General features: G+C 55.4%; 1 protein-coding gene across 10 annotated transcripts in view; it reads left to right on the plus strand.

The window, feature by feature from the left end:
* The window catches only part of PTPRF (protein tyrosine phosphatase, receptor type F), an 84,373-nt gene extending 73,226 nt beyond the window's left edge, over positions 1 to 11,147 (plus strand). For 6 of the 10 annotated variants that reach the window (XM_018042909.1, XM_018042960.1, XM_018042916.1 and 3 more), the window contains 13 exons: positions 1,597 to 1,629; positions 2,379 to 2,476; positions 5,502 to 5,625; positions 5,771 to 5,946; positions 6,658 to 6,777; positions 7,072 to 7,226; positions 7,302 to 7,587; positions 7,688 to 7,866; positions 8,080 to 8,206; positions 8,389 to 8,514; positions 8,763 to 8,917; positions 8,997 to 9,132; positions 9,483 to 11,147. In XM_018042909.1, coding sequence (XP_017898398.1) covers positions 1,597 to 1,629; positions 2,379 to 2,476; positions 5,502 to 5,625; positions 5,771 to 5,946; positions 6,658 to 6,777; positions 7,072 to 7,226; positions 7,302 to 7,587; positions 7,688 to 7,866; positions 8,080 to 8,206; positions 8,389 to 8,514; positions 8,763 to 8,917; positions 8,997 to 9,132; positions 9,483 to 9,551 — 1,784 coding nt within the window. In that variant the 3' untranslated portion in view covers positions 9,552 to 11,147. The remainder of the gene's footprint in view (positions 1 to 1,596; positions 1,630 to 2,378; positions 2,477 to 5,501; positions 5,626 to 5,770; positions 5,947 to 6,657; positions 6,778 to 7,071; positions 7,227 to 7,301; positions 7,588 to 7,687; positions 7,867 to 8,079; positions 8,207 to 8,388; positions 8,515 to 8,762; positions 8,918 to 8,996; positions 9,133 to 9,482) is intronic. The other 4 variants (XM_018042923.1, XM_018042929.1, XM_018042954.1 and 1 more) reach the window with 1 other exon arrangement.

Raw genomic sequence — 16,131 nt, forward strand, 5'->3', positions numbered from 1 at the left:
AGCCCTAGGGGCTTTAGTCAGGCAGAGGGGCTGGGAGAGAGCTCCTTTCGGTGACAGAGGCAGGTGCATAAGCAGCTGGGGGGCACTGTGTCCTGTAGCATTGGAGCCCAGAGCTGAGTCTGGAGGGTGAGTCACAGAGGGTGCCTCATGCCAGGCTAAGGGGTTTGGACTTCATCTTGAGGGTGCCAGGGAGGCATGAAGGGTTTTTGGCAGGGGAGCAATGGGGTCAGAATTGAGCTCTAGAAGCGTCACCCTGGCTATGGTGTGGAAGGCAGATTGGAGGGGAAGAACCCGGGGCTGCAGACCGTTGTGAAGGTGCTGAGGACCTGGCCGTGGTGCTGGTCATAGGGGCCTGGCTGAGCAGCAGAGCTTGGGCTTGATTCTCCGTGGGGTGAGGAAATAGGGGCAGGGGTCCCAGGATGGCTCTCTGGTTGCTGGTTGAGCAGTGGGATGGCAGGTCCATGGGGACCTCCACACCGACATCTTGGCGGGAACCACAGGATGGGGAGGTGCTGAGGAGCATGCAGTGGTCAAAGCCTGCAAATAGATGAGCTCTCCCCGGAGAAGGGCGCAGAGAAGGGAGAACGTGGCCCAGGAGCAGCCAGGGAGGGAGCTGGAATGTTGAGGAAGGATAGATGCAAGGATGGCCAAGGATGGGGAGCCAGACAGAGAGAGGAGTTCCTCTGAGGCCAGGCTGAGGGGGCTGTGCGAGAGCCCGTGGCTTTGGCGGTTGGAACCTTGGAGAGGTCCGAGTCCCGGGCAAGGAGCCTTTCAGCGGGTTGAGGCACTGTCAGTGGGGGATGAGCCAGTGGATATGCAGGCCCTACCGGGATCTGGATCCCTGTGGCTGTGGGGATCTGAGAAGGGAAGGCAGGGTGGAGCACAGGGGATCCGAGGTGGTGTTATAAGGGATGGGGGACCAGAAGGTCAGGAGGCCGTGGCCTGGGGCGGGCCTTGGGGCAGGGCATGGTGAGGGTCATCAGAGGTGCTGAGGTCAGGGGACGAGGCTGCTGGCTGGGAGAGGGGTCTCTATGCACAGGGTTAACCAGGGAGGGGAACCAGTGACCAGAAAGAAGGGTTGGCTGGAATGGTGGCACCACTGAGGGTCCCCCTTCCCATGTTTTTAGTTCAGCAAATGTTTATTATTTTCTCTCGTAATCTAACTTTCCTTCTGAAGATGCTTGAAATGCACAGCAAAACTGAGAAAGCGACACAGTCCCCATCTGCCCATCCTTACCGGGGACTCACCCTTCTGTTTCTCGCCACACGTGCCTTCCCTCCCTCTCTCTAAAAGCACACTTTTCTTTTGCCAAATGATCTGGAAATAGCCAGGGTCAAACTTGGTTACCAGAGGCCACGAGGTTGGCTTGAACCTAGAATTTCATCACAGGAAGAGGCCCCCAAGGCCGTGCAGGCTCTAGGGGGTGGGAGACGGGCGTCTGTCACTTGGGCGGGGTGGAGCAGAAGGGGCTGCGTGCGGTGGGCCAGCCCTCCGAGCTCCCCAGACCCCCACTGGCTGCGATCCAAGGGCGATGTAACCAGAGGTTAACGGGTGTCCTTCTCTGGCCCCGCTGTTTTTGTTCTTTTTCTCTGCAGGTTCCAGTGTCCCCAGTTGCCCGAATATCTCAAGTTAGTTTTTCACGCTCCCCGCCTGGGGCCCACTCTGGCTTCTGTGTGTCTCCTCTATCTCTCACCCATCGCCTCTCTCCTCCCTTGAGCTCTTCTCTTCCCTTTTCCTGTCTTTGCTCCACCTTCTCACCGCCCCATCCCACTCTCTCCTCGCCTCTCCCCGTTCCCCGGCCGCCCCCTCTTGTCTCTGCCCCTCCCACCTCCCGACTCAGTCCGACTCCTTTCCGGTGCCTCTCCCACCTCCTCGCCCCAGTGCCTCCCTCCTCTCCTCTACCTCTCCCTCTGAGCTCTTCCTCATCACTCTGCCGTATCTCCGTACGTCATGATCACTCCATCCACATGCTGGGTGCTGGGACGATGAGGTCACAGAGCCTCCCATGGTGACTGGCGCCTTGAGGGCAGGAGCGCTGTCCAGAGGAGGGCCCGCGGGCGGGGCACAGGCTGAAGCAGCCCAGCCCCATCCCGTCCGCTGCCCTCCACCTGGGCGTCCAGCCCTGACCTGGGAGGAGGGCCAGCCACTCAGCACCGCGTCGCGAGGCCATGCCCACTCGTGCCCACGGCATACATCCCCCCGCCCTGACCCTTCCCGCCCCCCGGCCGCCGTGTGCCCTACCACCCCTGTCGCCGCATGTGCTGCTGTCTCCATGCCAGTCACACGTGTTCACATGCGCACATCCATGCATCGGGCTGTCTCCGCCCCCCGCTCAGGCCCCACGCTAACTCTGCTCATGTGCCCGCCCTGCTCCCAGGTATGCGAGACCACCCGCCCATCCCCATCACCGACCTAGCTGACAACATCGAGCGCCTCAAAGCCAATGACGGCCTCAAGTTCTCCCAGGAGTACGAGGTGAGACGTCCCTTCACCGCCACCGCCCCCACCACCATATGCCTGGCCCCAGGCCGGCTCCTGTCCTGCCTCAGGCCCCTGCTGTGTGTTTGGGGAGCGGGTGGTGGGCTCCAGGCTGCCCAAGAGCACAGACTGAAGGGGTCAGCAGTAGCCAGTGGGGAAATCAGCTTCTTAGGTACCGGGCCTGGTCAAGACCTTTCAGGAACGCCAAGATTAGGACACAAAGTCACATGCCCCTGTGCTAACGGAGGCAGATAGAAGGTGATAAACACAATCAGTAATAACAGCTGGCATTTGTAGAGAGCTCCCTGCCAGCCAGCTCCAGGCTAGGCACTCTGCATGCACCATCTATTTATGTCCTCCCTACAACCCTATGAAATGGGAACTGGTGTTAGCCCATCTTACAGATAAGGAGGCTGAGGCTCTGAGAAGGGAATGGCTTGTCTAAGGTCACGTCACTGATGAGTAGTGGAAGCCGTCTGGCAGCCTGTGCCTGCACATGCGTGTGCTCAGAGTGTCTGTCACAGAGATGGGGAGTCTGGGAGCCTGGCGCCTGGCGCCTGGGCTGCATAAACCCTCCTGCTCCAGGTGCTTCCTTCACTGCGGTTTCTACCCTGCCTGCTTCCAGGAGGCACTAGCGGTAAAGAACCCGCCTGCCAGTGCAGGAGACATAAGAGACGGGGGTTCGATCCCTGGGATGGGAAGATCCCCTGAGAAGAAAGTGGCAACCCACTCCAGTATTCTTGCCTGGAGGGTCCCATGGACAGAGGAGCCTGGTGGGCTGCTGTCCACGGAGTCACAAAGGGTCATGCAGAAAGTCACGACTAAATCGACTGAGCATGCATGCACGCTGGGGGCTCAGACTTCAGAGCACTGCTCCATGACCTGGAGTCAAGGCTTCTCGCTCCCTGCTGGAGAGGTGCTTTGCTAGTGGAGGAGGAGATAGGGAGAGCCCAGACTCCTGAGGAGTACTGGTGAAGGTGTTGTTAAAGCATCTTCTGCCTCAACCCCACTCAGTCCCCGCTTCCGACACAGGCCTGGCAGGGGATTCGCCTCGGTGGATGATGGATGGGTGGGTGGGTGATTGAAGGGCCAGCTCTGCCCTGCCTGTGCATCTACTTCCCTCCAGTTGCACGTCCACTCTCCACTGTGCTTGCTGTCCTGGGCACCAGGGCTCCACTTCCAAGGGCTGTGGGTCAGGTTTCTGCAGAGGAAATTGAGCTTGGCAGGTGGATTGATGATCACATCTGCCTAGAGGACAGGGTGCTGCCTCTTCCTGTGGAGCTCCCACTGGGGGGCCTGCCCTGCACAGGGCCCCACCACAGCGGGGATGGAGCCACTGAGTCAGGCTCCCTGCCTCCAGTTCCCATGAGGCCTCCACTCATCCAGTTCCACGTCCCACTAACCCTTCCTCCTGTGGGGCCCTGCACCCCACTGTCCAGGCCCGCGGTGTCCTCCTCTCACCTTCTGCCGCTTTTCTGCTCGCGTCTGTGCTCCCCTTACAGATCTTCCTCCTTCAGGGAGCCGCCTCTGGCCACCCTGGCCAGCCGAGAGCTTTTCTGCAGCCAGGTTCCGATAGCTCTGTTACCTTTAATGATGAGCGTCATCAAGCACTTAGCCTGTGCTTGCCACTGGGAGTGTGGAGACAAGTGCCCACAGGGAACTCAGTCGGTAGGGAGATGAGTGCAGACGGATACGTAAATGTGACCTCGTGCCATGTTGGTAAATATGCAGATATGCAGAGAAGGTCCTCCGACAGCAGCACGAAGCAGGCAGGCTAGCGGTGGGGTGTGCTGGGGTCTCACAGAAGTGTTCACTGACCTGGGGAGAGTAACTGGCTGGTGCAGAAGCCAACAAGCAAGTGGTGTGCTGTGCTGAGAACTTGGGGTCGTATTCATCTGTGAAAGGAGGGTAATAATAGAACTGGTTTCATGGGAGGATTGGGAGAGGGAATACAGAGCGCAGAGAATAGCGCCAGACACACAGTAAGTTTTTGCTGAGAGTCAGCTGTTGTTGTCATCCGAAGCGACGAGGAACCATGGAAGGCATTAAGCAGAGAGTTGATCATCAGATTGGCATTTTATAAGGATAGTTCTGGCTGCAAGACAGAAAGAGGCAGGGAAAGGGCAAAGGAAAGAGTAAGGGAGATGCCCAGTCTGAGCAGGGGTGGCCCAGCTGAAGCCCTGGCAGCAGGCTGGTGAGAGCCAAGGAGCTGGGGGAGCACTGGGCCGTGGTAATGGATGAGACGGGGGGCACAGAGGAGTTTGGAGGACGACTGGCAGGTTGTGGCCGCAGCTTTGGGGTAAATGAGGACAGAGCCATTCACCGAGACAGAACCCCAGCAGCAGAGCCAGGTTTGCACAGGGGAGCTGATGAGCTCAGCTTGGCAAGGGCTGAGATTGAAGAAGTGTGGGGCATCCTGGTGGGATGTCAGGGGCCAGTGGGCTCTGCAGACCAGGGCCTCAGGGGAGACTCTGGGCTACACCTGAGTTACATCAGCTCCAGCATACGGCTGTGAGGTCATCCAGGAAAGGTTGGAGAGTGCAAAGAGGGCCTAGGAATGAACCCCGGAGAAGCTCTGTGTCCTGCCTCCGAAAAGGAACAGCTGGAGAGGGAGGAGGAGAGCTGGGCGAGGCCATGCAGCGGTGTCTGGAGCCCAGCAGCATTGGGTCATGCACAGCTGGCCGCCTCTCGCTTCTGCCCTCGTTGGCTAGCTGGGTGCAGGGCTTGAGGGACTTCCCCTGCCCACTCCCCACCTCTGCCCCTCTCCTAGGCAGGGGGATTTGGTACCTTGGTGAGAGGAGTCTTCAGTCTGTCACCTTGCTGACCAGTTCCATGGTAGCCTCTGTGCTCCTTCGCTGGGGAGCTGGGGCTCAGCCTTCCCCAGTGCCACGGGACAGAGCCAGTGACTGTGGCCTGGGAGCAAAGGCAGATGTGGGCACCACCTGGAAGGCCGGGTCTCCTGGGGGCACTAGGTAGAGATCGGCTATTACCCCTCTCCACCTGCCTCCTTCCTTCCCTGCAGTCAATTGACCCGGGACAGCAGTTCACGTGGGAGAATTCAAACCTGGAGGTGAACAAGCCGAAGAACCGCTACGCCAACGTCATTGCTTACGACCACTCTCGAGTCATCCTTACCTCCATCGACGGTGAGCCTAGGGCGGGAGCCCCTCCCATCCCCTGGCTCTCTTCCTCCTCCTCCTTACTGGGTGACATCTCCTCTTCCAGAAGAGGCCCACAGACTAGGTTGGAGGCCCCAAGATAATGCTCTCCCATGTCCCTTCCTGCCCGTAGGTGTCCCCGGGAGCGACTACATCAACGCCAACTACATCGACGGCTACCGCAAGCAGAACGCCTACATTGCCACGCAGGGCCCGCTGCCTGAGACCATGGGCGATTTCTGGCGGATGGTGTGGGAACAGCGCACAGCCACTGTGGTCATGATGACGCGGCTGGAGGAGAAGTCCCGGGTAAGGCTGTTCAGGTCCCTGCTGGGGTTGGAGGGGGGTCAGGTATAGATACTCGGGCACCTCTTCCTGTCCCTGTGGGAAGACGCCCTTCAGGGGACTTGCCAAGTGCTAGTGTTCTCCTGGGTTGTCCTCGTATCCCAGCTGCTGAGCGCTCCTGGGATGTGGTGTGTTCCCCAGACGCCAGTGGGTTCCTACTGTGTTAATATGTTGTCCCAGATGCTGTCATTTTCCAAGAATGTTAACATGTCCCCCAGTTACGGCATGTATCTGGGATGTTCACGTGTTCCCTAGATGCTAGAGTGTTGCTGGGGCCTTAACACATCTCCTAAGTTAATCAGTGGAATAGAGCTGCTGTTATCTGCTTTTGCACAGCAAAGCATTGACTGGAACATAAAATTTACAGAGCTTGAAAATGGTGTATAAACGTTATGGGTAAATTTGGCAGAAAACACACCTGGTGCGATCTGGTCACGAATAAACGATTTTCAATTACGTCCTGTGTTCGCTTCACAAGGCCAGGGGTGGCGGCCTAGTGTGAGGCCCTGATTTGGTCTGGTGAGGGGGTGGCATGATGAATGTGAGATCTCGGGACCAGGGGCCTGGCAGCTAGCACAGCCGGACCTTCCACCAGCTCCTGCCCCGGGCCCTGCCTGTCTAAGCCTTTGGGTCCCTCTAACACCCTTGCCCGCACCCCCTGCTGTCCCTCTGCAGGTGAAATGTGATCAGTACTGGCCGGCTCGTGGCACCGAGACCTACGGCCTCATCCAGGTGACCCTGCTGGACACAGTGGAGCTGGCCACCTATACTGTGCGCACCTTTGCGCTCTACAAGGTACAGCCCTGCCCCAGTGCCTGGGCTCAGCCTGGAGCCTGTGAGCACCATGGTCTGAGCGTGGTGTGCTGGGGGAGCGGGGGCGGGTGGGCGTCCAGTGTTGGAGGTGTGAGCAGACCATGCCGGCCGGTGCTGTGGGCGGGGTGGATGGAGGCAGCACCTGAGTTCCTTCAGGCTGCCCCGTGTGACTTCTGAGTCCCGTTGGAGAGCTGGGGTCTGGCCTTGGTGTTGGGGCAGGTGGTAGCAGGCATGCGCCTTGGCCACTCACTCCATCTCTGCTGCCGTCCTCCGCAGAGTGGCTCCAGTGAGAAGCGGGAGCTGCGTCAGTTCCAGTTCATGGCCTGGCCAGACCACGGAGTCCCCGAGTACCCGACCCCGATCCTGGCCTTCCTGCGGCGGGTTAAGGCTTGCAACCCCCTAGACGCAGGGCCCATGGTGGTGCACTGCAGGTGAGGGGGTGCTGCCCCCCGGGGTGGGCCAGAGGGGAGGGAGGCCTCTGCCCAGGCTGAGCCCTGTTCCCGCAGCGCGGGCGTGGGCCGCACGGGCTGCTTCATCGTCATTGACGCCATGCTGGAGCGGATGAAGCACGAGAAGACAGTGGACGTCTATGGCCACGTGACGTGCATGCGGGCGCAGCGCAACTACATGGTGCAGACCGAGGACCAGTACGTGTTCATCCACGAGGCGCTGCTGGAGGCCGCCGCGTGCGGGCACACGGAGGTGCCTGCCCGCAGCCTCCATGCCCACATCCAGAAGCTGGGCCAAGTGCCGCCCGGGGAGAGCGTGACTGCCATGGAGCTGGAGTTCAAGGTGGGCTCGGGGCTGGGCCTGCCCGGCTCCGGCGCCTGGACTGGGCCGTGGGGCCGGCCCCCCAGGAAGCCTGGCCTGACCACCCCTTCCCTCTCGTTAGCTGCTGGCCAACTCCAAGGCCCACACATCCCGCTTCATCAGCGCCAACCTGCCCTGCAACAAGTTCAAGAACCGCCTGGTGAACATCATGCCCTACGAACTGACCCGTGTGTGTCTGCAGCCCATCCGCGGCGTGGAGGGCTCTGATTACATCAATGCCAGCTTCCTGGATGGCTATAGGTCAGCATGCTCGGGACTGCCCACCATGCCTATGAGTAGCTGGGCGCACGCCTGGCCAATGGGAGGCACGACAGAGTCGGGCTGGCCCGGGAGACCTGGGTGGGCTTCCTAGAGGAGGGGTGATCTGAGTGGGACCCCAAGGGACTAGGCAGCCATAGGGAGACTCGAGGGGCAGTGGCACCTCCAGCATGTCCCGTCTCGTGTCTGCCCCAGACAGCAGAAGGCCTACATAGCCACACAGGGGCCTCTGGCGGAGAGCACCGAGGACTTCTGGCGCATGTTGTGGGAGCACAACTCCACCATCATCGTCATGCTGACCAGGCTTCGGGAGATGGGCAGGGTGAGCACGCCAGCAGCCTTCCACAATCGCATCCGTTCCCTTCCAGCCCCGTAAGCACAGCTGCAGACCCTTACTGCCGCCTGCGGCTCCCAAATCCTCTGGAGCCTGGTGCTCCCCTCCCCTGCTCCTCTCCTCCCCACCTCCGCCCCTTCTGACCCCAGGGCCGGGCCCTCTGTCCACAGGAGAAATGCCACCAGTACTGGCCTGCAGAGCGCTCTGCTCGCTACCAGTACTTTGTTGTCGACCCGATGGCCGAGTACAACATGCCCCAGTATATTCTCCGAGAGTTCAAGGTCACGGACGCCCGGGTGAGTGGACAGGGGAGTGTGTATATTTGCATGAAGGCATGTTTGTAACACTGCCGGAGCCCCTCTGGGGTGGGGGCTGCCTGCATGGTACCCCAGCTCCAACCATAGGAATCGAAGGTAAGGTGTAGGGGTGGTGAGCTCATCTCCCAGGATGGCTTCAGGGTGCTGATCTGTGCTGCTGCACTGCCCGCCTGGCCAGGGGGTGCTGCCACTCCAGCCCTGACCCTTGGCCCTGCCGCCTCTCCCAGGATGGGCAGTCGAGGACGATCCGGCAGTTCCAGTTCACAGACTGGCCAGAGCAGGGCGTGCCTAAGACGGGCGAGGGCTTCATCGACTTCATCGGGCAGGTGCACAAGACCAAGGAGCAGTTCGGGCAGGACGGGCCCATCACGGTGCACTGCAGGTGGGGCCGACCCCACGGAGGGCTGGGCGGGTCGGGGGCCTGGGGGCAGGAGCCCTGACCCAGTGCTCTCCCTGGGCAGTGCTGGTGTGGGCCGCACCGGGGTGTTCATCACACTGAGCATCGTCCTGGAGCGGATGCGCTACGAAGGCGTGGTTGACATGTTCCAGACCGTGAAGACCCTGCGCACACAGCGCCCGGCCATGGTGCAGACGGAGGTATGCAGGCTGCTGGCCAGGCTGAGGCTGGCTCCTCCCAGCCATGCCGCTGGCGTTGCCCGAGGTGCAGGGGAGGGGTGAGCCGGACACACTCCCCGCTCAGCAGCTGTTGCACTGGGTGCCGGTGGTATGCCTGGCTCCCAGCTAGGGTCACACGTGGCAGTCCTTGCAGGGGTACACGATCTAGGGGCAAACTGGGGTGGCAGGGGGGAAGCCCGAGCAGATGTCTGGGTCCAGCCCCTGCTCCTGGCCAGCAGAGGCTAAGTCCATGACCCGCTGGCTGCAGCACATGTGCCCTTGGCCAGGTGGGGGGGTAATCCGCCCATCCTGACCAGCCCCCTGTCCCGTAGGACCAGTACCAGCTGTGCTACCGCGCGGCCCTGGAGTACCTCGGCAGCTTTGACCACTATGCAACGTAACTACCGCCCCCTCTCCTCCGCCACCCCCGCCTGGGGGCTCCGGAGGGGACTCAGCTCCTCTGAGCCATACCGACCATCGTCCAGCCCTCCTGCACGGATGCTGTTGGGACCACAGCATTTCAGGAACATTGCCACACCGCACAGAGAGCCCAGAACTACCCTGGGCGAGGGGGTGGGCCCGCAGGCAGGCGCCACGGCGCAGTCTCTGTCCACCGCTAGGCCTGCCCCGGAGCCACTGCGAACTCTCTGTTCTGCTGACGCGGTTCTCATGCTTCTCATGGGGTGGGGGGATGGGAGCAAAGCCTCCCTTTTTATACATTAAGTGGGATTATAGACAGGGATTATAGCCTCTTCCCTCTGACTTTTCTTTTTGCAAATTCTTAACTGCAGACTGGGCTGCTGTGGGGGACGGGGGAGTAGTTTGTTTTCTCCTTGAGTTCACTTTGGATCCTTTCCTTTGGTACGCCTTTCGCTGCTGCAGGACGGAGCGTGCCTTCCCCATGTGTGTGGAGCCGGGGCCGCCAGCCTGAGCGGAGGCACCGCTGATCTGGCTGCCCTTCCAGTCCTGCTGACAAGACCCTGTTTCAGCCAAGGGCAGGGAAACACATTCGGGGGGTTTAATTTCTGTTCCATTTTTCCGTAAGAGCCTTATTTGAGGCCCCACAGACAGTGGTGGGGGAGAGGAAACGGGAAGCCCTCGCCCCAGTCGTCTATTCCAGTGCGTGCGTAACATTCGCAGCCCAGACCCACAGATATGTCTGGGGGAGCAGGCGTTCCTCATCACCATCGTGTTTTGCAAAGGTTAAAGATAAAGCAAAGATGAAAAACAAACAAAAAAATCCAAAAAAAGAGAGAAAACCCAAGAAAAAAAAGAGAGGTACCCCCTGGCCTCTGCTTCAAACCCCTGAGAGGGTAGGTGACTCTGGGTGCCTGGGGGTTCCCTCTGGGAGCCCTGCCTTTTGTCTGGCATTGCAGGATGGCACGGTATTGGTAGGCTGTGGGTCTGCCCACATGGCCGAGACGGTGGGCACTGGTCAGGGTGTGTGCCATGCCCCACACAAGCAGGGGTGCGGCTGGCCGTTCAGGTCCAGGCCAGTGGGCCTGGTAGCACATGTCTGTCCTCCGAGCGGGGGCCAGATGACTTCCTTCCCTGGTTTGCAGCTGTCTTCAAAGCCCCCAAGGAGCTCTCTTTTCCACTCCTTCAAGATGCCCTCCTAAACCAATGTGGCAAGACTACTGGACTTCTCTCAATGGTACTATCCTCAACCCTTATTATCTCGGCTTGCTGAGGGGCAGGGAGAGGGCCTCTTCCTCTGGGCAGCACTATCTAGGTAGGTAAGTGGGGGCGGGAAGGGTGCATAGCTGTTTTAGCCGAGGGACGCGAGACGGACGTCCCCAGGTCTAGCTAGGCTGTCAAGACCAACAGTCCAGGGTTGGTGATGTTGAGTGAGACATTCGTTTTTACCTTGTGGACGCTAGTGCTGTAGAGCTCACTGTTGTACACAAGTCTGTTTTCTATTTGTTAAGGAAACTACAGCATCATTGCATAATTCTTGATGGTATTAAATTTGAATAATCAGATTTCTTACAAATCGGGTCTCTTGTCTCCGCTCTCTGGAATGCCAGTCTGGGCTGTCCGTCCCTCGGGGTGGGTTCTGCCAGTTTCCTGCTCCTCAGGAGACAGTGTGACTGTCCTGAGGATCTGGTGACGAGACGGGCTCGCGGGATGGTGACCAGTTTCAGATGGGAGCCTGAAGACTGAGCCACCAGGTGTGTGGAGGGAGCCACTAGCGTGAGCCCCGGCTCCCGGGGCTGGCAGCACACCCCCTGCCAGATTCTGGGTCGCCACATCCCCTTCTCCACCTCCTCGCTCTCCTTTTCCCCTGCTGTGCGGAAAAGAATGGCACTGTGGAGTGGCGGCCAAGACCATGTGGAAATTGGTTAGAGGATACTAGTAATTCCCGCAGTGTGGGTGTGAGACCCGGTGTGGCCCTCCGGCTCCTGGACACAGCACCATTTGTAGTGGTCTCTCCACTGGTAATCAGATAAGTCCTACCAGGGTGGAACCTTGGAACTTCTGGGGACAAGGAAGACAGACAAGGTCCAGAACAAGTGGAGAAGAGAAATACGTGTGATCAGCAGTGACCAGACTAGAGAGAGTATCGTGGTGAGCCCAACACACAGGTGCTAAGGCAGCACCTCACCCTGCAGTGGGCTCAGGGAGGGCTTCCTGGAGGAGGTGATGTAAGCCACCCAAGTGTTACATAGGCTAAGTAAGGCTTGCTTTCAAAAGATGAGAACAGCATTTCCAATGGAGAGAGTAACTTGTACAAAGGCTTGGAAGCAAGAAACTAACAAATATGGTAGACTACAGAGAACACCCATGACTGGGGTAGACAGACATAAGGAGACTGCAGGCAGCTGAGGGGCTTGAGCTGGTTGTGGACTCCCTGCTGGGTGACGAGCCTCTGTACCATGCTGAACAGAGGCTCTGAACCATGCCTTTGAAGCCTTCGCTGCCCCCCAGTGTTGCCAGCAGTCTCTTTGGTGGCCGTGGTTTCTCTAGCTCCTAGCTCAGTGCCTGGCATATTTCTTTTCATTCAGAAAAACAGTGCCATCATTGCATGATTCTTGATATTAAATTTAAATTGCCTAATAATGAGCCATTAAACATTTTCAAGAGAGGGTAGGTATCAGATTGTCACTTGAAGAGCAACAGTATATGAACTGCACCAGGCAGGCTCTGCATGCACTGTTTTACGGACATGATCACTTGGCCTCAGAACAACTCAGCAGGCAGACCACACTGGGCAAGTTGATGCCAGAGCTGGGACCCACAGCTGGTTATGGCTGTTCAGAGCCCCTGCCCTTTCCATTGCCTGGTGCCAGGCTCCCTCTTGGCTGTCACCCCCTCCCAATCCACTCCTCGAGGCTCCAGGGCTCCCCATCTACAGGTTCCCCGATCAGGCATCTCTTCTCTTCCTTCCTCACCCTCACAACTAGTCACCAAACTCTGCCCTTTTGGCCTCTTCTGCACCTGTTTGATTCTCTGCATTTCTGGGACCCGCCCTCTCCCTGCTGCCATGGTCTGCCTGCCCCCTGCCCTGCCCCAGCCAACCCATCCTTGGCATTGCCACCAGAGTGATTCTGTTGGCAGACGTGCCCACGACACTGTTCTGACAAGACCCGGCCAGGCCTTCACAGTCAGCCCAAACTCCATGGGTTTCTGAGGCTGCAGGATCCTGCTGTGCAAGCAATTTGAAATAGGTATTTTTCATGTGATCCTCACAGCAATGTGTGGGGTGGGTCCTATTAGGCCATTTTGTCGATGAGAAAATCAGGCCTCATTCAACAGATAACTTGAGCACTTGCCGTGGGCTACTCACATCGGGGCACAGACTTCTGCCCGGGTGGTGTTTATCCTCTTAGGAGGAGGATAACATGCGCGTGAAAAATCATACATGTATATAGTTTGTTAGAAAGTGATAGGTTCCATAAAAGGGGGAGGAGATTAGATACACGGGGAAGGTTTGGTTAATAATCAGGGTGGTCGAAGGAAGCAGCATTGAAAAGATGGGATTTGAGGAAAGACAAAGCTGGTGATAGATTGGCCTGAACGTCTTTGAAATGAGCATCCAGGCTGAGGGAGCAGCTGGAGCAGAGGCCCTGGGCGGGAATGTGCCTCATGGGTTGAGGCACATGTGGCCGTGACACCGTGAGCAGGGGATGGGAGAGCAGTGGAAGATGAGGTTGGAGAGGAAATGGGGTAGCTTCCAGGCCAATGGGAGGACTTTGGCAGAAATCCAGGTGTAGTGAGCAGTGGCTAGAGACCAGTTCTGTCTTGGAAGCAGAACTAAGAGGATTTGTTTATGGACTGGATGAGAGAAAGCAGTCAAGGTTGACCCCACAGTTTTGGCCTAAGCAACTGGATGAAGTTGCCATTTGTTGAGATGGGGAAGCTGCACATAGGAGCTGAGGAATTTGGAAACTTCAGGAGGGTCTGCTTGACTCTTCAGAGCTCTTTCCCCACTGCTCCCTGCCCATAGTTAGAGACAGAATCAGATGCATAGAGGAAAAAATATATATATTTAGAAGGAAATACACCAAAAGCTGTGAGTGTGGGTGGCTTTTTTCTTCATAATTTTCTAAATTTTCTGTAAAGACTATTTTAAAAAGGACAAACTTTTAAAATAGTATAACTAATACTTCATTTTATTTCACCATGCTGTGCCTCTTGGGGGAATCTTAGTTCCCTGACCCAGGGGATCAAACCCATGCCCCTGAAATGAAAGCGCCAAGTCCTAACCACTGGCCTGCCAGGGAACTCTCAACACTTCATTTTTTAGAACAAAAATCTTCCATATAGAAGTGTAAAACATTAAAGTTTCCACTGTGTCCTTGCCCCCCCCCCAACTCCCTGGGGGGAATTCCAATTTATTCTTTATTCTTCTGGGCATTTTATATGAATCTTGAAACATGTATAAACTTTATTTTTATACAACTGCCACCCTGTTGTTCATAGCTTTCTGCAAATTGCTCTTTCCATATTAGTGGGAACTTCTTTCCACGTTAGTTTTTACCTGAGCGACTGAACTGAAACTGCTACATACTCTTCTGTTACAGATACGCCATAAATTGTTTTAATGGTTATTATTGTAGCTTTTTTATTAAAGGAAAAAGTAGATACAGACTTTCCAGGTGCTGTAGTGGATAAGAACCTGCCTGCCGATGCAGGGGTCACGGGTTGGATCCCCAGTCCGGGAGGATTACGGAGCGGCTAAGCCCGTGAGCCGCAAGTACTGAGCCCAGGCGCCCTAGAGCCTGTGCTCCACAACAAGAGCAGCCACCTCAATGCGAAGCCCGCTCAAGGAACCAAGGAGTAGCCCTCGCTCACCACAGCTAGAGAGAGCCCGCGCACAGCAGTGAAGACCCAACACAGCCAAAATCGAAAAGTGGGTGCGCACCTTTTCTTTAATAAAAATAATTTAAATAATGCCAACAGTCTAAAAGATACAAAACCAAAGGTAAAGTGAAAAGGTAAAGTGGGGTTTTCCTCCCTCCTCCCCACAACGGTTTCGTTTCCTAGAGCTTCTGATTGTAGTCGTTTGGGTCTAAGCAGTACATCTTCCACAGTAAGCGGCATAGTAGTACACCTGGTGAGTCCTCACAATAAAACCTGTGGAATTTGGTCAGTTTAGGTGAACTCCCACCTGTTCCTCTTGATTTTGTTGTGTATCTCTTTTCATTCTTTATGAGCTGTCTCATGACTTTAAACAATATATTTAAACATTTATTTCCTGATTTATCACTCTGAGCAGTATCCTTCTGATTACCCTCTATGAAGAATGAGAAAATTAGCTTATTCTCCTTGATTCTCCCTCCTCCAATTACCATTTTTTATTTCTCATTGTCAAGGCTTATAATATTTTCTGATCTGTTAGTATAGTTGTCTGATTCTAAATATCAAAAACCTATAAACAGCCTTTTAACTGGATGTTTATGAAAAATCTTTCCAGCATCAATTTCAAATAAGTCTCTACTTTTTTCTTTATTTCCTTCCCTTCTGGAGCACACTCCACTCCCACAGTTTCTTATACAGCATTTTGAGCCTTTTTCTTTACTTTGGTAGAATACCTCTCACAAATTTTTTCTCATAGGATTATAAACTTTCTGGTTATTGTATTCCTGAAAATATATTTTTCTTACATTCACTCTCAGTTTTAACTTTGTCTGGCATGGGCTTCTTTATTGAAAAAAAAAAATGGGGAATATCCCTGGCGGTCCACTGGTTAAGACTCTGCACTTCCAGAGCAGGGGAGTGCGAGTTGCTAGTTCAGTCCCTAGTCTGGGACCTAAGATCCCGCATGCTTTGCAATGAGGCAAAAAAAAAAAAGTTTCCAGAAACTTTTAAAGCTATTGTTTCTAGTACTGTATGAAGCAGTTGTTGAAGGAGGAAGGTTATATGGCACTGTTATCGATGATTTGCTAACAGGTTTCTTTATCAAGTTAACCTTGATATTTGCTTGATCACCAACTTGATTTTTTTAATTGTAAATTCTGAACTTAAATCCAGTTCAGGCTTCACTTGGAAAGAAAGACCCTTGATTCGGGGATCTTGGGCTTGTGCTTTTCTCAGCCCTGGTTTATCCGTCAATCTGAGTTCATCTACTTACTATCTTTCAGAATTTTTCTGTTTGAAAATCCTTTGGAGTATAGCTAATATGAGCATCTAAATTGGGGTTTTCCCCAAAAATACTTATTTGTTTAGGTCACCTTTCTCCCTGTCCTGATTGGTAAGGCCTCCTTTTTATCACATTTGAAGTTATTATAAGTACAGCGTCTACTCTGTACTCTGGGCCTGGAGTTTGTTTCACTTGTCTGTTCATCTAGTCTAAGCCAGAACTACTCATTTAACTTGCATGGCTTTGTTTCATTATCTGACACAGCTAGCTAGTCCCCCATCATTATATTTTTTCTTAAAACTAATTAGTGCAAAAAAATAGTAATAATTAGTGCCAGTCCCTGTTTTTCCTCCAGTAGATTTTAAATTATTTTTTGAAAACCCCATCCTCAATTCTGA

The sequence above is a fragment of the Capra hircus genome, chromosome 3 (genome assembly GCF_001704415.2).
Source record: "Capra hircus breed San Clemente chromosome 3, ASM170441v1, whole genome shotgun sequence".
Lineage (NCBI taxonomy): Eukaryota > Metazoa > Chordata > Mammalia > Artiodactyla > Bovidae > Capra > Capra hircus.